The 22,136-nt window shown below is 46.7% G+C and overlaps 1 protein-coding gene across 10 annotated transcripts in view; it reads right to left on the reverse strand.

The window, feature by feature from the left end:
* Positions 1 to 22,136, reverse strand: part of LOC129826113 (voltage-dependent N-type calcium channel subunit alpha-1B-like) — a 149,136-nt gene that overhangs the window by 36,197 nt on the left and 90,803 nt on the right. For 4 of the 10 annotated variants that reach the window (XM_055886450.1, XM_055886449.1, XM_055886447.1 and 1 more), the window contains exons 15-29: positions 21,229 to 21,301; positions 20,987 to 21,104; positions 20,714 to 20,781; positions 20,095 to 20,201; positions 19,098 to 19,154; positions 18,274 to 18,336; positions 16,059 to 16,094; positions 14,512 to 15,264; positions 14,125 to 14,318; positions 13,906 to 14,032; positions 12,303 to 12,432; positions 9,485 to 9,544; positions 9,072 to 9,178; positions 3,777 to 3,873; positions 3,374 to 3,534 (exon numbers count right to left, since the gene is read on the reverse strand). In XM_055886450.1, coding sequence (XP_055742425.1) covers positions 3,374 to 3,534; positions 3,777 to 3,873; positions 9,072 to 9,178; positions 9,485 to 9,544; positions 12,303 to 12,432; positions 13,906 to 14,032; positions 14,125 to 14,318; positions 14,512 to 15,264; positions 16,059 to 16,094; positions 18,274 to 18,336; positions 19,098 to 19,154; positions 20,095 to 20,201; positions 20,714 to 20,781; positions 20,987 to 21,104; positions 21,229 to 21,301 — 2,151 coding nt within the window. The remainder of the gene's footprint in view (positions 1 to 3,373; positions 3,535 to 3,776; positions 3,874 to 9,071; positions 9,179 to 9,484; positions 9,545 to 12,302; positions 12,433 to 13,905; positions 14,033 to 14,124; positions 14,319 to 14,511; positions 15,265 to 16,058; positions 16,095 to 18,273; positions 18,337 to 19,097; positions 19,155 to 20,094; positions 20,202 to 20,713; positions 20,782 to 20,986; positions 21,105 to 21,228; positions 21,302 to 22,136) is intronic. The other 6 variants (XM_055886457.1, XM_055886454.1, XM_055886453.1 and 3 more) reach the window with 3 other exon arrangements.

A 22,136-nucleotide genomic window follows, 5' to 3' on the forward strand; every position in this document is an offset into this window, starting at 1 on the left:
GTCAGGGGTTCATTAAGCCATCCATTTCACCCGCCTCTTCGAGTTTCTTTTTTGTGAAGAAGAAGGATGGCGGTTTACGCCCGTGCATTGATTATCGAGACCTTAATAAAATCACGGTAAAATATAGTTACCCGCTACCTTTGATCAATACAGTAATGGAGTCAATGCGCGGGGCCCGCTTCTTCACAAAATTGGATCTCAGGAGTGCGTACAATCTGGTGCGTATTAGGAGGGGTGATGAGTGGAAGACGGCATTTAGCACCACCTCAGGTCATTATGAGTACCTGGTCATGCCATATGGGTTGATGAATGCTCCATCAGTCTTCCAATCGTTTGTAGATGAGATCTTCAGGGACCTGAACGGGCAGGGTGTAGTGGTGTATATCGATGATATTTTGATATACTCTGCTACACGCGCTGAGCATGTGTCCTTGGTGCGCAGGGTGCTTGGTCGCCTGTTGGAGCATGATTTATATGTCAAGGCTGAGAAATGCTTGTTCTTCCAACAATCCATCTCCTTCCTAGGGCATCAGATTTCCACTTCAGGAGTGGAAATGGAGAGCGACCGCATTACAGCCGTGCGTAATTGGCCGACTCCAACCACGGTTAAGGAGGTGCAGCGTTTTTTAGGGTTTGCCAATTACTACCGGAGATTTATCCGGGGTTTTGGTCAGGTTGCAGCTCCCATTACCTCACTGCTAAAGGGGGGACCGGTGCGCTTGCAGTGGTCGGCCGAGGCGAATAGGGCTTTTGGTAAACTGAAGGCTCTGTTTACCTCGGCGCCTGTGTTGGCTCATCCGGATCCCTCTTTGCCATTCATAGTAGAGGTGGACGCATCCGAAGCTGGGATAGGAGCAGTGCTCTCTCAGCGTTCGGGTGTGCCACCGAAGCTTCGCCCCTGTGCTTTCTTTTCGAAGAGGCTCAGCCCGGCGGAGCGTAACTATGATGTGGGGGACCGAGAGCTGTTAGCTGTCGTAAAAGCCTTGAAGGTGTGGAGGCATTGGCTTGAGGGGGCTAATCACCCTTTTCTCATCTGGACTGACCACCGCAATCTGGAGTACATCCGGCAGGCGAAGAGACTAAATCCTCGCCAGGCAAGGTGGGCCATGTTTTTCACTCGTTTTGTGTTTACGCTTACTTACAGACCAGGCTCCCAGAACGTCAAGGCAGACGCATTGTCTCGGCTGTATGACACAGAGGAGCGACCCATGGATCCCACTCCCATACTCCCAGAGTCGTGTTTGGTGGCGCCAGTAGTGTGGGAGCTGGACGCGGACATTGAGCGGGCGTCACGTGCAGAGCCCTCTCCTCCTGAGTGTCCAGCTGGTCGTCTGTACGTTCCGTCTGCTGTCCGCGACCGATTGATCTATTGGGCTCACACATCACCCTCCTCTGGTCATCCTGGGATAGGTCGGACGATGCGCTGTCTTGATGGGAGGTACTGGTGGCCCACTTTAGCTAAGGACGTGAGGATTTATGTTTCCTCCTGTTCGGTGTGCGCCCAGTGCAAGGCTCCTAGACACCTGCCTAGAGGTAAGCTTTTACCTTTACCCGTTCCTCAACGGCCGTGGTCGCACCTGTCAGTGGATTTTGTGACTGATCTTCCACCTTCACAGGGTTACACCACGATCCTGGTCGTTGTGGATCGGTTCTCTAAGTCCTGTCGTCTTCTCCCTTTGCCCGGTCTCCCTACGGCCTTACAAACTGCGGAGGCTCTGTTTACACATGTTTTCCAGCATTATGGGGTGCCTGAGGATATAGTGTCTGATCGGGGTCCCCAGTTCACGTCAAGGGTCTGGAAGTCGTTCATGGAACGTCTGGGGATCTCGGTTAGTCTTACCTCAGGTTTTCACCCCGAGAGTAATGGGCAGGTGGAGAGAGTTAACCAGGATGTGGGCAGGTTTCTGCGGTCCTATTGCCAGGACCGGCCAGGGGAGTGGGCGAAGTTCGTGCCCTGGGCAGAGATAGCCCAGAACTCGCTACGTCACTCCTCCACTAACCTTACCCCTTTTCAATGTGTATTAGGGTATCAGCCGGTTCTGGCTCCTTGGCATCAGAGTCAGACCGAAGCTCCTGCGGTGGACAATTGGTTTCGGCACGCTGAGGAAACTTGGGAGGCAGCCCACGTCCACCTTCAGCGTGCCATAAGGCGCCAGAAAATTGGCGCAGACCGTCGCCGCAGTGAGGCCCCGGTGTTCGTACCAGGGGACAGGGTCTGGCTCTCGACCCGAAACCTGCCCCTCCGCCTGCTCTGCCGGAAGCTGTGTCCGCGGTTTGTGGGGCCGTTTAAAGTCCTGAGGAGAGTGAACGAGGTATGTTATAGATTACACCTGCCCATTAATTACCGTATTAACCCCTCGTTCCATGTGTCTCTCCTCAGGCCGGTGGTGGCTGGCCCGCTCCAGGAGGCTGAAGTGCGTGAAGTTCCTCCGCCTCCTCTAGACATCGAGGGGGTCCCGGCGTACGCTATTCGATCCATTTTGGATTCGAGACGTCGGGCGAGGGGCCTTCAGTACCTCGTGGACTGGGAGGGGTACGGGCCGGAGGAGAGATGCTGGGTTCCGGTGGAGGACGTTTTAGATCCTTCTATGTTAAAAGAATTCCACCGCCTCCATCCGGATCGCCCTGCACCTCGCCCTCCGGGTCGTCCCCGAGGCCGGTGTCGACGCGCTGCTGGAGCCGCGCGTCAGGGGGGGGGGGTAATGTCACGACTTCTGCCGAAGTCGTTGCCTCTCCTTGTCCGGGCGGTGTTCGGCGGTCGACTTCACCGGTCTTCTAGTCATCATCGATCCATTTTTCATTTTCCATTGGTTTTGTCTTGTCTTCCCACACACCTGTTGTCAATCCCATTCATTACCTGTTGTGTATTTAACCCTCTGTTTCCCTTCATGTGTTTGTCAGAGATTGTTCGTTGTCATGTGTCGTGTTAATTGTGTATAGGTGAGCGACGGGTCTTCGTACCCAGATTTGTTTTTATATTTTTTCCGTGAGTGTTATGGAGCAGATTACTAGGACTTTAATTAAAGTACTCCATTCTACACTCTATTTGACTCTCCTGCGCCTGACTTCCTCTGCCACTTATACACGCCATTGTGACAGTACTGGCAAATGCGGCAGTTTTTACACAACGAAATTGGAAACGACGGTGCGTTTGCCTCCTTACCTCCAGCCAAAAATAGAGCCCCTGGGCCGTACCACCACAGCTGCCCTGGAGGGGCCGCCATCTCTAGAGCTGTTACCGTTATTCCATGGTTTATCAATGTTAGGCCCAGTGCCTTGGTGCCAACTCTGCTCATCTGCCTTCTCCTGTTCATTTCAAAATGCCCTTTCTTCTTGTGCCAGGCTTGCTCAGTGTACTGTACTGTAGACCTACCTGCAGTCTTTCTCCAGGCTCTTGGACTCATCGGTGCAGTAGAAGAACTTGCCCTTGAACAGCTGCACGGCGATGACAGCGAAGATGAACATGAAGAGCATGTAGACTATGAGGATGTTGAACACGTTCTTCAGGGAGTTGACCACACAGTCAAACACAGCCTGAGAGAGGACACACACATATATACATATACACACACACACGCACACACGCGCACGCACGCACGCACGCACGCACGCACGCACGCACGCACGCACGCACACACACACAGAAACATGGGGCTGGGTTAGATACAGTACACACTGATGACTCTGTATCCTGACAACACTCATCAATAAATCAACACCAGGGAATACACATGTAGTGTACATTGGGTCAGGTCAGATAAAGTCCTATTCCGTACCTTCAGCTTGGGTAGGCGTTTGATGGTCTTGAGGGGCCGTAATACTCGCAGAACTCTGAGGGACTTGATGGTGCTGATGTCCTTTCCTTTGGACCCTCTGCACAAGAAAAACACTAAGTTAGACAGCATGCCTGTAAGGTCAACACTCAAACGCTAAACCCTGTGTGAAGGTAGTTGTATTCAGAAACTGCTAAGAACAACAATTGCATTAAGAAAGAGGCAAACCACTCGTGACCAAAGTCAAAAGCTTGTTGATGAATCACTGTTGCTTCTAAAAGTTTCATGAATGGAAAGGTTTAGACTACGAAACAGAAAGCATTTGAAGAATGCTCTCTGATGGTCTTGACCGAACGTGAATGGAAATGTTCTTACAATCTAAGGAAATGGGGTTAGGAGAACGGTTGGTACTACATTACCATCTCCCACTACTAAAGACATTGCATTTTTAATAATACTTCCAAAATGATTTGTGTTTGAAAAATACAACAGAATAATAATTGAGGTAAACATTTTTTGTCACAGCTGTAGATACCCTTGGTACAGATAATTGTTTGTGACAACCAATCACCCAGCCCCAACTGAGAATGGATTAGTAATCTCACTGTAGGCTCATGCCTCTCCATACCATTCAGATAGGTGTACTGTAGCATGTAATCCTGGATTACATGAGCGAATTGGACCGTTTGTGGATGTATAGCATGCAGAGTAGTTATCCCACAGAAATACACCTTCTCTGAGAGTTACATCTCAACACATATTTCTCCATGCAAATAACACCCCAAATATAAATCAAGTACGCTCGCACTACAGACTGTGCATCAGGATTCTGCAGAAGAACCCGTAACCGGTGGTACAAAATAAACTGTGACGTTTCTTTTACAGGAACCAATGCTGTTTTTATACACAAATCCTGCTCGTTAAGCTGAGACGGTGAGACTGACAGACGAAAAGATGAAAGGACGTTAGTGTAGAGTATTATGACTCACGGGGAAATACCGGAACAAGAGATGTAATAGACTTTCTCAGATACAATGGGCGGAAAAACAGAACATCTTTTGAACCAACATGTGAAGAAGTCTGAGCAGAATCCCATTAAGTCTCTGTGTATATTAATGTTCCCTACAGACTCAGAAGAGCTCATGCTGAATCATCACCTTGGGGAGCTCTGAGAATAGCAATACAAGTGACTCGCAATACAGGCATCTCCAAATCAAATACAATGAAGTGATACAAAATACTGCATGTTATATCAAATGTAAAATAATTGACCAATGTGTGGTACAGTACACAAAATGGTCATGTATTTAAGGTCAATCATCCCATTGGTGAAACATGGAGGGATTTGAATGACTCCAATAAACAGTCGGCGACACATAAATAACCAGTCAAAGATACTACGTGACACTTCACATTAATAAATGTTATATAAATAGACCCTATTCAATGTACAGTACAGTCAACAACATTTATATCACAATGTAAAATGTTCCAGCACCCATGTCACTCAATCCCATCTCTGTCTCAAATCTCAAGAGATTTCTCTGAAAAGGTGAATTCCTCCGTTGTTAAAGTAAATCCTACACAGCAGTCACTCATTTTCAACTGATAAAGACAAACTTGTAAAGATCTCAGCATCTGGTGAAGATGATTAACATGGCACCAACAAGACAGTCCAGGAGGAGGCAAATGGCAACAGAGAGAAACTAATCTGCCAGCAACCATCATTTTCCCCTACCCTACCCTGCCCCGCCTCCTCCCTCTGTCTGCTGTCAGCTGCCATCACGAACACACACACACACACACACACACACACACACACACACACACACACACACACACACACACACACCACTTCCCATCCAAGTGGGAATAAAAGCCATGTTGTAACTGGCTGGTATGCCCAACACAGCATGGCCATGTGATATGACGGTGAGGTTCCTCCCTCCCACAGCCTCCGTTACAGCTCTACTCTACCACAGCAGCATGCAACATTCATGCTCTGATACGCAATAGTCCAGCATGCTTTTTTTTCACAGTAAGTAGAGCCCGTGGTTTGAGATCACATAACACTCACACATGTTAAACCACACATGACATTCTGATAGCTTTCAAAGGACACTTGACCAGCTTGGAGAAAAACATGTGAATTGGGAGTTTCATTGCGAGCGCTTTGAGTTTTCTACATGGGCTGGACGGTGACAGAGCTATGAGACGCCAAGACAGTGGTTAAATATGTAATGAGGACATCATTCTCAGGTACAGGTGGCTGGTGTGTCCCATATGTCATCTCCCTGGAAGGAGAACAAAACGGTCATCCAAAATAACCACCATGTCCTGTCTCAGCACGGGCTATTTTTACTACTACTCTAAAGGTAGTCCTACAGATGTAGGATCTTGATTTGACCCATTTTGCTACAGCAGGAAAATAATCCCTGCAGCAACAGGAAATTTGAATTATTATGTGGATTATAATTCATGGACATTTTTGTAACGGTTGATACATTTTCGTTAGGGAAAATCAGGTCTGAAATTTCAAAGGGGAAATTATAAACTTCAGAAACCTTTTTAATCCTCAAATACACTACAAGTTTAAAATGTCCTGCATTGCAGGAAAGTTCTCCTGCAACAGGGTGATCAAATTAAGATCCTACATCTGTAATTCTCTCTCTGTCAGTGGAACAAAACTGTATTATGTTTTAATATAGGCACTGATAGAGCTATGCTTGGTGCGTCTCCTAGGGAAAAGAGTTTAACAGAATAAACCTGAATGTGTGTTTATAATAGCTCAGAGTATTTGACTTGGGCATAGAAGCTTGAAAATAAATACAAAGAGTCTACTGTACATAATTATTAGAATGGCCAGAATAGTTAGTGCTGATGCTGGGATTTGGGTCAATCATCAATTATGAACACATTTTACTTCAGCATCCATTTACAGTAAGATTGGAGAGTGCTCTTTAATTACTTGTTACTTTTTTTCCATTTTTTTTCCATTTTTTTTAAAACTGAATTGTTGGTTAAGGGCTTGTCAGGAAGCATTTCACTGTAAGGTCTACACCTGTTCTATTCGGCACGTGACAAATAAAATTTGATTTGAACACCCAGAAAGAGAGAGAAAGGTTTCTATTGAAAGCTATCAGAGTGACATGGCAAAGGCTCCTGGTCTGTAAAGGAAACCCTTTACTCATACAGGTTTAGTGATATGATCCTGGCCTAAGCAGAAGAAAGAGGGGTAGAGAGGAGAGGGGGTTCCCCACCTGGGCACACCTTGTGGCGGTCTGACGGGGGAAAACAGTAAAGGGAAAAAACAAGATAAAGAACACAATTATGGCGTCTTCCCACACATAGAAAATATGACAGGTACAATCTAAACAATACGATATGGGGAATGGAAATAGGCCTACGATGTATGAAATTGAGATGTTTGTCATTTACTGTACTAGTCTGTCAGTGACAGACAGTTGAATGCTATTGTGAAAGTGTGAGGAACTGATCCAACTAGAAAAGGCCCTCGCCAAATGGCAATCTCGGCCATAATGACACTTCTTCAAGGATGACTGGGTTGCAAAATGGCTTTCATTTCTTCAAGGCAATGTTCATAAAAGAGACCCAAAAAAATCAGGTTGTGTTTGTCAAAAAGACACTCCTGCCACTTGTTTTGGTGGCACAGGTAAGAGTGTGTTTCTTGTGTACTAACAGACGTTTCCAACAGACAGAGGACATCTGACAGATGTGGAACGTCTGAAGGGAGATGGAACGGTGACACGTGGTCGTGAGATTCAAGGAAGCAACACTACACAAACAGTGTGTCGATGACACATCACGATGGCGGTACGGTTCATTCACAATGAGTCGGTGGATCACATTGACATGACAGGCAGAATGAGGCCCGGGGCATGCAGGGAGAATAATGTCCATCGATCAACATCAACACGGCTGGCTGTCTGTCAGAGTGGCTAGGAAAGAGTGATAGATACTAGAGGCAGTGCTGTAGACAAACAAAGTGGGGATGGAGGGTGGTACCGTATGGTCACTAAGCAGTCACCAATATAGATACCTTGATGACACCATAACAGTTTAAACACACTCTGAGATTCCATGCAGAGATGTAAAGAGCTCCTCAGCTCTAAAGTGGCGTTCTTTCTTACTACCTTGTAGGAGTAGTTGCCACTTAATGAAATGTGTTTGGTGAGTAGGTCCATTTGTAATCAAAACATGAGCTGATATAGAGCAGTAGGGTCCTTCTCATCATAGCAACACATGTATTTGTCTAGTGCGGCCCTGGTGAATATGTAGTCACACTGAGGTGACATTGCCCCCTATAGCGGAGGGGAACATGGAACAGGACAGAGGATCTATGGTCAAGCAGATAAATATGAGAGAAGACCAGTGGACTATGAAAAGATGACGAGAAGAGAGAGAGATGAGTGTGTCCCAGAACAAAACGGGCCTATGGACTGAGCATAGACCCTGTTAGCTCACACAAACAGAGACAGGCAAGATGAGAGAGAGAGAGACAGAGAGAGGGAGAGAAAGATAGAGAGAGAAAGCATTACCCCATGAAGCTCCTTCAAGAGATCCAAGCCACAAGGAAACAGAAAAGGAACTTTGAGTCAACAGCACACATAACACACACACACACACACACATTGCACACTTCACATTGTACACTTCAAACACACAGCATGAAATAAAGCATTTTGTGGGGTTAATTAAACGCAATTACAATCCTTACTGCCAAACACCTCAACTATAAGCAAATAAACATGACATTATGCATTCCTATTTTCCCGTTGTGTTGTTATGGAACTAATGGTAGGTTCTGGCAGCAGCAGCAGCAGCAGCAGCAGCAGCAGCAATACCAGATGTACAGGATAATCACCCTCAACCCACGGAGACTCTCTCTCCCGGACTAAACCCACAGAGACTCTCTCTCCCGGACTAAACCCAGTGTTTCACCTGAATTGACATATTCTCATTCTTACAAATAATCACAACAATTTGCCCAAAAACTCATCCCAAAGACTGAGCCCATAATGAATACAATATTGCAGCAGTAAGAGGTAGCAGACATCATCATTCAGGAGGACATATTATATTGTGGTGATACAAGGAATTTGATTCTGAGGAATGTAACCGATGGGAAATGACAGATGAATTACAGCGCACATAAATTCAACGGAGAAAAGTATTTCTGGGAAAGTGCAGCTTATCAGTTTCTTCTGTCAAATTTGCCTTGTGCAATTATTTTATTTCATGAAATGATGAACGTTACTAAGAAAATATACAACTTACGAAAATGCAAATGCCACCAGTGCGCCACTGACCACAATGAAGTCCAGAATGTTCCAGAGATCTCTGAAGTAAGAACCAGGATGGAGCAGGAGGCCCAGGTCAACCATCTGGACCAATCAGAGAGCAGGGTTAGATGGCTACAGCACACTGAGGTTGGAGCAACCTCCTATAGTCCACCAATGTATTCAATTAAAGTTCTCTCATTTAGTAATGCATTTCAATAAACACGGCATGTAGCATGAGGCCAGTACAACCATAGGAGTAACGGAATGAAAAACAAAGAAATCAATTCTAGACAAATGTATCGTGGAAATCTAAGACAGCTGCCCAAAAAGGATCTGAAAACATGTTATTTTTGTTCAGTCATTTAGTAAAAATGTAATTTAATGACACGTGCCTATCCTAGCTCTTACCTTAATCACCATCTCAAAAGTGAAAACTCCCGTGAAGACGTAGTCCAGATACTTGAGCACCTGAACAGGAGAGAGTAAGTGCAAGAGGAAAACACAGCCAAGAGGCAATGCAAAAGTAATTATTCCTCTAGCTCATTTGAACAGCTGCCTGATCTTCTCCTCGCTGACGGATATATTTGGATGAACTTGGTTGTCACACCTGTTGTTGTTTTTTAAATGTCTAACTGAGTCAGATCAATTCAAATCTTATTGGTTGTGCACGCAGTTATGCAGATGTTATCGCAGGTGCAGTGCAATAGAGCAGCAATATCTAGCAATACAACAACAATACACACAAATCCCCAAAATTCAAAGAAAGACATGAAGAAATATCAGAATGAGCAATATCAGAGTATGCAATATATATATATATATATATATATGGTGGTATATATATGGTGGTATGTATAGACAGTATATGAATAGAAAAGGTGTGTACAGCAGTAGTTTTATAGGATGAGCCTTGTCTAGAATATATATATATATATATATATATATATATATATATATATATATATATATATATATATATATATATATATATATACATATATACTGTATATATACATATACATATATGAAGTGGGAAAACACTATGTAAACATTATTATAAACTGGGTGGTTCGAGGCCTGAATGCTGATTGGCTGACAGCCGTGGTATATCAGACCGTATACCACAGGTATGACAAAACATTTATTTTTACTGCTCTAATTACATTGATAACCAGTTTATAATAGCAATACGGCACTTCGGGGGTTTGTGATATATGGCCAATATACCACAGCTAAGGGCTGTGTCCAGGCACTCCGTGTGGCGTCATGCATAAAAACAGCCCTTAGCTATGGTATATTGGTCGTATACCACACCCCCTCGGGCCTTATTGCTAATTATACAATGGGTGAGTCTAATCCTGGATACTGATGGGTTAGCACCGGCTAAGTCTATGACGTTGAAATGCCTATTTACTCTGTTCCATCTGACTGCTCAATCCACTGTCTCATCAGCCCAGCCAGGCAATTTATATACAAGATCAACACTGTAAAAAGCATCTAGACATTATCTCCCATTTCCTTTAGACTAGCATTTGGTTTTCAACAGCAGAGTCTACTAGTAATAACCTTGCTGTCTGTCTCTCCAATATTTGCAACATTGTTTCAATATTGAAATTGGATCTCCAGCTGTCCTATGTTAATGAACGTGTCAGGACTCGGGACAAGACAGACAGGATGGCAGCTTTTCTCAGCCAATCGAAATCATGAATCATCATAAAAATATGTCAATCATTATTTGAATATATTGGTAACCCGTTGTATAAAAAAGATAATGCCTTCGAAAGCTGGTGTTTCGAGGATATATTGGCACGGTTTGCCGGCCCGAGACGAACACACCCGTGACAATAAATCCTCCAAACACCAGCCTCGAGGACATTATCACTTAATTATAAGTGCTGCATTGGCCATCGGAGACACACCTATGCTTGCTAACGGTTCCATCCATAAGAACATCATGTTTAGATTGCTGTCTGAATCATCTCTTGTATTTATTTCTTCACGCACATTATTTCCCTTTGCTTCCAGCCTAGTATTTGGATTGGTACAGCCGGGGTTAATATAAGCCTTGCTGTGTCTGCCTGTCCGACCTGTAGGAAACAATGTTTCACTTTTGAAAATTTGATCTGTAGTACCATAGAGTGAACGGTGCCCAGACGAGACCAGACAGCCTTGTCACATCATTATCATGGGACATATCCAAGTAAGTGCCAATAGAAGAAAAAAAAAGGTAAAACAAAAAATGCAAATTGAAGTGACTGAGTTAGCTGAAGCTGGCTTGGCTAGCAATTGACAAGAAGCCTGCATAGCAACCATTTCGTTTAGAATGGACAACCAGTCCTTTCGCATAGCAACTTTGCAAAAGTAATTAAGGACCGGGACACGTCTGTAGCAACGTGACCAAAAGAACTAACAACCAGGTTTCTGTTCGGGACTATATCTTCTGGTGGATGAATGATATTGAATGAATTGACTTATCAAAATAATGTTTGAATTCATCAAAATAATGTTTTCATCAAAATATGTAATTCATTGTTATTTTAGTATGTTGGTAAGAGTTTTATAAAAGCAATAAGGCACCCGAGGCAGTGCTGTACCATGAATACATTCACAGGTAAATGGGTTGACGGGCCCTCCACTATCGCTTTGGGCCGAACAACGGCACTTACCTGTGACTGTATTCATGATACAGCACTGCCTCTTGTCCCTTGTTGCTTAATTAAAGTGACCAGTGTTCAATGACTCTATGTACATAGGGCAGCAGTCTCTAAGGTAGAGTACCGGCTGGTAGCCGACTAGTAACAGTGACTAAGTTCGGGGCAGGGAACTGGGCAGAGGCCGGCTAGTGGTGACTATTTAACAGTCTGATATGCCTCGAGATAGAAGCTGTTTTTCAATCTCTTGGTCCCAGCTCTAATGCACCTGTACTGTCCCCACCTTCTAGATGCTAGCGGGGTGAACAGGCCGTGGCTCGGTTGGGCCAATCCAAATTTCTGTTGGAAAGGAGCTGTTGCGCCTTCTTCACCACACTGTCTGTGTGGATGGACCATTTCAGGTTGTGTGTGTCTAGCATGTCTTCCTGTGTGTGTGTGTGTGTGTGTGTGTGTGTGTGTGTGTGTGTGTGTGTGTGTGTGTGTGTGTGTGTGTGTGTGTGTGTGTGTGTGTGTGTGTGTGTGTGTGTGTGTGTGTGTGTGTGTGTGTGTGCGCGTGCGTGCGTGCGTAGACTCACATTGTTGCGCGGAGCGTTGGCCTGGACAGGGTCCTCTGCAGCCAATGCAATGCTACTCATGGATATCACTACCAGGATACACATCTCAAAGTACCGCAGGCTGACAATATAATGACACAGACGCCGCACCCTGGAGAGAGAGAGAGAGAGAGAGAGAGAGAGAGAGAGAGAGATAGAGATCCTATAGTCCATACACAGCTCACCTGAGAGACTAATGTAGACGCTGTTCCTAGTAATGGCTGGCTGCATATAGACGAGCTATAACATTGGCTGGCTGCATGTAGACGGGCTATAACATTGGCTGGCTGGCTGCATATAGACGGGCTATAACATTGGCTGGCTGGCTGCATTTAGACGGGCTATAACATTGGCTGGCTGGCTGGCTGCATATAGACGGGCTATAACATTGGCTGGCTGGCTGCATATAGACGGGCTATAACATTGGCTGGCTAGCTGGCTGCATATAGACGGGCTATAACATTGGCTGGCTAGCTGGCTGCATATAGATGGGCTATAACATTGGCTGGCTGGCTGGCTGCATATAGACGGGCTATAACATTGGCTGGCTGGCTGCATATAGACGGGCTATAACATTGGCTGGCTAGCTGGCTGCATGTAGACGGGCTATAACATTGGCTAGCAGGCTGGCTGCATATAGACGGGCTATAACATTGGCTGGCTGGCTGCATATAGACGGGCTATAACATTGGCTGGCTGGCTGCATATAGACGGGCTATAACATTGGCTGGCTGGCTGGCTGCATATAGACGGGCTATAACATTTTCTGGCTGGCTGCATATAGACGGGCTATAACATTGGCTGGCTGGCTGCATATAGAAGGGCTATAACATTGGCTGGCTAGCTGGCTGCATATAGACGGGCTATAACATTGGCTGGCTGGCTGCATATAGATGGGCTAGAACATTGGCTGGCTGGCTGCATATAGACGGGCTATAACATTGGCTGGCTGGCTGGCTGCATATAGACGGGCTATAACATTAGCTGGCTGGCTGGCTGCATATAGACGGGCTATAACATTGGCTGACTGGCTGCATATAGACGGGCTATAACATTGGGTGGCTAGCTGGCTGCATATAGATGGGCTATAACATTGGCTGGCTGGCTGCATATAGACGGGCTATAACATTGGCTGGCTGGCTGGCTGAATATAGACGGGCTATAACATTGGCTGGCTGGCTGCATATAGACGGGCTATAACATTGGCTGGCTGGCTGGCTGCATATAGACGGGCTATAACATTGGCTGGCTGGCTGCATATAGACGGGCTATAACATTGGCTGGCTGGCTACTGCTTTTGTTTTCTATTAATTGATTGTAGGTTTAGGTAAAGGTTTACAAGTCCTCTACAAAGATGGATATTTGACTGAGTGTGTGGACTTAAAGGAAAGTGCTATTCGATTGCCTTTACGACATAAACTGTAACATTTTAACAGCTTCGCTAAAGGAGTTAAAAGTGGGGCCAGATGACAATGTCAACATGCAGGGACTTGCTACATGGAAGTCAGAGTGTTTGTGGCGTGAATGGTGTGAGTTGTGTAGCACAGAGCGGTGTTGTGTAGAGCTGTCCACGCGGGCCACTCACACGTTGGCCTGGCCAAACACAAACATGGAGCTGTAAGGCAGGATGGGTCTGGGTCCACTCTGAGTCCGCTCCTCCAGGGTCTTCTTCTCCTCGTTCATAGGCATGGTCTCACAGTCTATACTGTTCACTGGGACACAGACACAAAGGTTTACATACATCTCAGCAACACAAGACACTGAAGTAACAGTATTAAAGGGAAAATAGGTTTGCGGTACTGACTGGGTATAAGGGTAGTCTCCCCGGGTGGGGGGGTGATGGTGACAGGGGGGATGTTGACGGCCGTCTGTCCAGTCCGTCTGACGTTCCTCTGGTTGTCTGAGTCTTCAGGTCCCTCGGTGCCCCACCTCTGATCTCCAGGGTCCTGCTGGGGGCTGATGGCCAGGGAGTCACCCTCAGACTCCACATATCTGTCCCTGGGAAACAAATACAATTACCATAGATCACAAGTCATTGATCTCTGGTACGAGGTAGACACATCTACTCCTCTAAAATAATGTTGTGTGATATGCTTTCATCAGTACAAAATGATGTATAATACTAGATTTGCAGTCATGTAGAAATCATCTGAGAAGTAACAGAGACAGCCAGGAACAGAGCCAGTCTTACCTGTGGCCCCTCCCCTTCTCTCTCTCACTGTGGTCCTCTCCCTCCAGTGTGGACTGGCCCCTTGAGCCGTGGGTCTTGTGTCTCTTCCTCTCCCCATTGGCTCCGTTCTCTCCCCTGGAGCACCTCTCTCCCGAGCGGCCATCTTTGTGGCGTGACCTGCGCTCGCCCTTGCCTCCGCTGTTGACAGTGCCGTTGCCCTCTCTGGCCTGTCTGTGGGAGTGGTGGTGGCGGTGCTCTCTCTCCCCCGTCCCGCCTCCTCCTCCCTCATCCACTAAGGTCTGGTGGTGGTGCCTCCTGCCCCCCTCTCGGCTGCGTGACCGCTCACTCTTCCCCTCCTTGCCCCGGGTGCCGTCTGGGTCCTTGCTACGACTGTGGTGGACATGGTGCCTACCCTCTTTGCCTGGATCGCCATTCTCATTGGCCTCGTCGATGGGTCTCTCCCTGTCCCGGTGGCGGTGGTGCCTGCGTGGCTGGGGGCCGGCCGGGTCCTCAGGGGTATCCGTCTCCTCAGGGGTCCGGGGCTTGTTTTGGCCCATAGGACCGGGGCCGTCATGGGGTTCCACCACCAGGGGCCGGTCCAGGTGGGTCTTCATGTCAGGGCGGATGTGCAGGGCGGAGGACATGCGTAGCCTCTCCTCAGGGTCCAGCTCGCTGTACAGGGCCTCACTGCTGGCCCGCAGGTTATGTCTCCTCAGCTGAGTGGTGCGCTGCTCCCACACTGACATCATCTTCAGAGACTTCTGCTGTTCCTTACTGCAGGTGGACAGACAGGGCAGTTCACCTTTATTAGGGTACATTGAACCTGTCTTTTACTGCGCGATTTATATGTATTTCATGTATTTGAAAATAATCATTCTGGAATACATCACACGTCATAACAGATAAACCCCTGCATGCTGAATGACATACACTATGGAAGTGCAATGGAGGTTTTATCACAGAAAAACAGTCCCTCTCCATTACCACATGTAAAAAGAGAGACTATATGGACAGGCCAAGCATGCTTCAGTTGACTTGCCCTGTCAGTGTCTGTAGAGCACTTTGAAATGGTTGAACACATGCATTGTAAATCAGTAGTCTACCTATGCCATATAGACCACCCGTATACAGATACATCAAACATGACTTCCTTTACTGTGTAGAAAGCAGAATTAACTTTCATACAGTACAACGGCATGAAAACGACTACCATGTCTACTCGTGCTAGCATTGTGGGAATGTTCAACCCCAGGACTCCAATCTAGCCTCCACTACGTACCCTCCATGTAGTACACTGAGAACAGAGTAAGCTCTAAACGGAGGTATCTGGTTAGGGGTGAATGGAGAGGTGGCAGGGGATTATTTGAGTGAACTTACAGTATAGTGTACGGTACACTATAAGGAGGGAATGATCAAGCTAATGTGGTGGCAAAAGTAAAGAAGCAAGACGAGATGTTTATTCCATCTTGCTTCAATAATGTCAACATGAGGATGATGGTCATCACCAGGAAGTTATGTTATGTTATACAAATAGATTGTCATGGCCATCGTACAGTAAGTTAGTTTACCTCAAGTAGTGATGGACTGGGGAGCAGACATAACTCCTACAACACATGAAGGAGCACATTGAAACAAACAAGGGACAGACTAAGAGGCATTAACAGGCTAGGAGACATTGGAAACAAAGACACAGGGGAAAACAAGAACTTAGAAAGACTGACAGAGGAGAAACACGGGGCGACAACATAACACAGACACCAAAGGACTTACTTCACTGAGAGTAGAACTGAAAATAAAGAAGACAAATGAACGGCACTACAGACTACCTGCACTACAGAAAGTAGACTTAGTACTTGACTATATCTTAAACAATCCTACCCCCAAGTTACATTATCCTTACCTTCTAGTAATGAGAAAAACTAGTCCCTAATATAAAAGAGGGACATGGTACTTTGCCAAACAAAGGGCCTCTGGCGTTTCAGGCAGGGTGTGTGTGTGTATGCGCTTGTGTTTTGCCTCTCCAGCTGCCTGGCTGTGGCATCTGGTCGTAAGGTACATGGTGGCCTTTACAGAGCTGTTCAAATGGAACTTCTGACTCACTGAGTGCCAGCGACAGTTTCTAGTGGCTTTGCTGTGGGTCGTTAGGACAGGGAGGGAGAGCGTCTCGCAGTCTGCTTGACACAACACGAGCCTGCTGTCAACCCAGCCCAGCCCAACCCAACCTACACAACCCAGCCCTGCCCTGCCAGCCTAGCCCAGCCAGCCCAACCCAGCCAGCCCAACCCAGCCCAGCTCAACCCAGCCCAGCTCAACCCAGCCCTGCCCTGCCAGCCTAGCCCAGCCAGCCCAACCCAACCCAACCCAACCCAACCCAACCCACACAACCCAGCCCAGCCCTGCCCTGCCAGCCTAGCCCAGCCAGCCCAACCCAGCCCAGCTCAACCCAGCCCAGCTCAACCCAGCCCTGCCCTGCCAGCCTAGCCCAGCCAGCCCAACCCAACCCAACCCAACCCACACAACCCAGCCCAGCCCTGCCCTGCCAGCCCAACCCAGCAGCACAACACAACTGTTCTGCCTGCGGCATTGAACCCTGACCTGTTCACCGGACGTGCTACCTGTCCCAGACCTGCTATTTTCAACTCTCTAGAGACAGCAGGAGCGGTAGAGATACATTGAATGATCGACTATGAAAAGCCAACTGCCATTTACTCCTGAGGTCCTGACCTGTTGCACCCTCGACAACCACTGTGATTATTATTATTTGACCCTGTTGGTCATCTATGAACATTTGAACATCTTGGCCATGTTCTGTTATAGTCTCCACCCGGCACAGCCAGAAGAGGACTGGCCACCCCTCATAGCCTGGTTCCTCTCTAGGTTCCTTCCTAGGTTCTGGCCTTTCTAGGGAGTTTTTCCTAGCCACCGTGCTTCTACACCTGCTTTGCTTGCTGTTTGGGGTTTGGGGTTTTAGGCTGGGTTTCTGTACAGCAGTTTGAGATATCAGCTGATGTAAGAAGGGCTTTACTTATCGTAAGAGTAGGGGTGTTAAACCCGGTGTCCTGGCTAAATTCCCAATCCGGCCCTCAAACCATCACGGTCACCTAATAATCCCCAGTTTACAATTGGCTCATTCCTCCCCCTCCTCTCCCCTGTAACTATTCCCCAGGTCGTTGCTGTAAATGAGAACGTGTTCTCAGTCAACTTACCTGGTGAAGAATAACGGATAAATAAATAAATACATTTTGATTTGAACACCGCCCCAGTATACTCTGTCTGCTCAGACTACCTTTGAGTACACTGACACGGTGCAGCGATGAGAGCGAGGGAGATAATCTCAGTCTGAGATGAAGAGGTAAAAATATGAAGGGGCTGTAAAGTCATTCTTTAGAGAGGGAGGTCATGAGGAGAGTTCAGTCACTACAACAAGTGCAGATGTACAGTATCAATCACAACGAACACGAAAAGGTGCATACATGTATGTACATACAGAACGAGCATACCAATCTCATAATACCTGTTACTGGAAAAAAGGATGCCACATTCATCTGCTCCAGTTCAACACAGAGGAAAACTCACAATGGTATGGCTCAATGCTCAGGAGAAACAGTTGGGAGTAAAAGGGGAGACGGAGGGAGGGGAGGTGAGGTAGCCTGGTGGTGCAGTGTGTTTGTGCTCTAGCACAAACAATAGAAGAATTGTTGTACTGTACATACAGTATAGGACCCAGGCTAGGGAGGAGGAGGAGGGTGATGAGGTATAGTGTAACGGAGAGTAAACACTCACAGTGAATTAACGCTGCAGACGGACGAGCTGCTAGAGAGTGCACCTTGACTTTGCTTTACAAAACTGCACATGCAAAAAAAACAAAAGACGGGGGAGGGAGAACAAACGAGGGGGAGAGGTCAGGGCCAGAAGGAGGACAGGGCACCCTCTGTCCATCCATCCGCCTGCCTGTCCCTGACTCTCCCACTACACGTCAACTCAAGGGGAGTCTCAGTTTGAGACCAACAGAATGAGTTAACAAAGGAATGAGAGTAGCAGCTTTGAGACTTTCAACCTCCAAGACAAATAGCGAAAACAGTCATATTTCGCTTTGCAGAGACCAATTTATAGGGGCCATATTTCAAGTCCAATTATACATTACATGTATATTTCCTTTGAGGAAATGCGGAGGAAAAAAATCCCAAAGCCTATATTAATAAGAAGATTGAACAAACCAAATGGCTCCATTACATTTTTTAAATAACAAGAGAAAACAGTGCTTTGAAACATTTAAGACAAAACATTTAAAACAATGACAGAATCACATATCCTGCTACCATCGACTATGAATACACTAATTACAGGTGTTATACAGTACATACTGGTGAATGGCAATACAAGGATACGGTGCCCATACAATGACTGAAATGTGCCAAATCTTATGTGGACTATCTATTTCTTTTTCGCTGAATTTACATTTCAGGTTAAGTGCCTGTCCTTCCAAGAGAGATTAGTGGTAAGGGTTCCAACAAAGGCATACACCAGAGGTTCCACTGTCACCAGAACCATGTGTCTGAATGTACAGCGTTGCATGCACAATCTGGGCTCACTGTTGAGGAAATTACCTTGCTGGCATTGCCCTCTCCGCTCCATGTTGGCCTGTGTACAGGATGCTGTGTAGCCTATGTGGGGGTGGGAGCCAGAGTATTAAGGTGTCTCTGAACCTAGTCAAGGACTTAGCAGGCATTAAGCCTTTTATCAACTGCTTCTCAACACACTTACACCGTTGAGCCCTTCAGTGACTCAAAGAGAGAACACATGATCTATCAAAACACCAGACATTGGGAACAGAAGGGTTACATCCTATGTAACTCCTCAGAAGAGCACAATCAACTGAAAAAATTGGTTGTCCAGACAGAATAATACAACATAAAGCCACAAACAGCAGATACAATCCCATGTAGACCTACTTGGTGTGGTGTGTTTGGGAGGCAAGGCTGTGGGAGGGGGTGTGAGGGAGGGAGGTTTGATCTGTGGGAAGGGGTGTGAGGGAGGGAGCTTTGATCTGTGGGAAGGGGTGTGAGGGAGGGAGGTAGGATCTGTGGGAGGGGGTGTGAGGGAGGTTTGACCTGTGGGAGGGGGTGTGAGGGAGGGAGGTTTGATCTGTGGGAGGGGGTGTGTGGGAGGTTTGATCTGTGAAAGGGGGTGTGAGGGAGGGAGGTTTGACCAGTGGGAGGGGGTGTGAGGGAGGGAGGTTTGATCTGTGAAAGGGGGTGGGAGGGAGGTTAGATCTGTGAAAGGGGGTGTGAGGGAGGGAAGTTTGATCTGAGGGAGGGGGTGTGAGGGAGGTTAGATCTGTGAAAGGGGGTGTGGGGGAGGGAGGTTTGACCTGTGAAAGGGGGTGGGAGGGAGGTTAGATCTGTGAAAGGGGGTGTGAGGGAGGGAAGTTTGATCTGCTGGAGTGGGTGGGAGGGAGGTTAGATCTGTGAAAGGGGGTGTGAGGGAGGGAAGTTTGATCTGAGGGAGGGGGGGGGGGGGTTGAGGGAGGTTTGATCTGTGGGAGTGCTATGAGAGAGGGAGGGCAGGGGGGTAGCAAGGGGGAAACGCCTGATCAGGACTTACGCTGTGATGGAGATGTTTGCGGCCGACATGGGGCTGACCTCCTTGACCTCCTTGGCCTTCTGGAGGGCCATCTTCTTGGTGATGGCCACCTCCTGCTCTTCCTCATCCTGAGGAGCACAAACACAGTGAGGAACGGAGACCACCCAGGGGTGGGTAGGTGGGCCATCAATGGTTCCATGATGATAAGCCCTGCCACAAGCCCCCCCAAAAAAGCCTTCACCTCTCTCTGGTGTGGCCACAAAGATTTAAGCCTCTTCCCCATAGGTGTATTATTATGAATGGTCGCAAATCATACAACCAGTTGGGAGGTTCATTACCTTGAGTTATTGACCAGGACAAACATCAGTCATCCCAGAACAGCCCCAGGCGACAGGGTTAAGGAACCAATAAAGCAAGGCACTATATATCCTAATAGGAATATTCACTGTCATATTCAACAAACATAAATACGGGAATGAAATTCCATGTGGCATTTGATTAGACAGCTGACTTTCGTGATGGATCATCAGGGGAACACGTCTCTCTGTCTCTCTATCCAGGGTTCTCAGGGACTCCAGAGAGGGGAGGTTCCAGTCAGAGAACACAGAGGCTGGAAGCCCTACTGTAGTATGTACTCTACCTTAGTGAGCTCCTGTGCGTTTGCAAGGTTGTCAACAGCGATGGCCAAGAAGACATTGAGGAGAGTGTCTGATCATTGAGGGGTCAGGAAAGTTCAAACCGTTAATGAGTCGATCAATATTTACATTGGATCTTATACGGTGTGGATATATATATATATTCTTATAGCTTACAAATCAACGCTAAATCATGATACTATCACAGAGCTCTGAAGTCATGATGCTTGACAGTAGTAAAGGTTAATCAATGCAGGTTGATCATCCAGAGAGGATACAGTTTCCAAACAGGGTGAGAACGATGAAGTAGATGGAGGAGAACATTCCCCGGCGCACGCCCCCCTGGGACTCTATCCCATGATACATCACCGCATTCCAGTCCTCTCCTGTCAGAATCTGGGAGACACACAAACACATTGTTACACGGATTTCGCTAATGGCATTACAGTAGTTATAGCATGAAATGATTTTCAAAAGGAAGACAAAAATCCGACTTCATTTAGCCTTTTGTGAACTTCACCTGGAAAACTGTGAGAATGGCTGCTGGAAAGGTGTCAAAGTTTGTTGTTGGCGTCTCCTCGTCAAAATTAAACCTGCAATAGGAAACACAGAACACAGGTTAGAACACAGGTTCACGCTCGAGATTTTATAATCCCTCATCACCATGGAAATTGAGAAGATGAGAGGAACCCCACTTAGTCCTAGTTTACTATTGTGTTGCTCCAGCACAATAGGCATAGTACATCTTGCCACTGTCAGAGCCCTAACAGCCCGGTTGGCTCCCGCAAACCTCTCCGTCAAGGCTGATTTCACAACAACTTGTGCTAATCTTGATATTCTGTATTGCTCTGTAACAATCTACAGGGACCTCATTACACCTTCCAACAATGAGAACCGTGCAGAAAGCAAACAAAGTGTGTCCTCTCTCTCTGCTTGCTGAAATCCGTTGGCGCATAGACGGATATTCATTAGTACAGCTCTCATTAGTTCCCCAACTAGAGAAAAGACAATGCAGGTCTGCAGAAAACCCTCCACTCTAATGTGAGGTAAAAAGATGTGCGTCTGTACAAACGAATCATCATAATATACAAAATACAACAGATCAATACAATATTATACAATAGATAAAACAGGTGACTTACTGTATAGTGTACATCTAATATTGTATCTATCCCACTAAATGTGTTTATTTTATTTTGACTAGGACAGGCATAATGTTGAATATGAATTATATTCAAAGAGTGAATAATGATCCATGCACCTGGATGGGACACCTCAGCTCAAGTGGATTTGGCTAGCATACATTTCCTGGTACGCTTGAAGTGGGCAGGCTTTGGCTGGATCTGGCTGGGTGAAGCAGCTTCACAACCACTAGTCCTTAATCTATCTCTGACTGAACACTGCACTGAAAGGACCTGAACAACACAC

The sequence above is a fragment of the Salvelinus fontinalis genome, chromosome 28 (genome assembly GCF_029448725.1).
Source record: "Salvelinus fontinalis isolate EN_2023a chromosome 28, ASM2944872v1, whole genome shotgun sequence".
In the NCBI taxonomy this organism is placed as follows: domain Eukaryota; kingdom Metazoa; phylum Chordata; class Actinopteri; order Salmoniformes; family Salmonidae; genus Salvelinus; species Salvelinus fontinalis.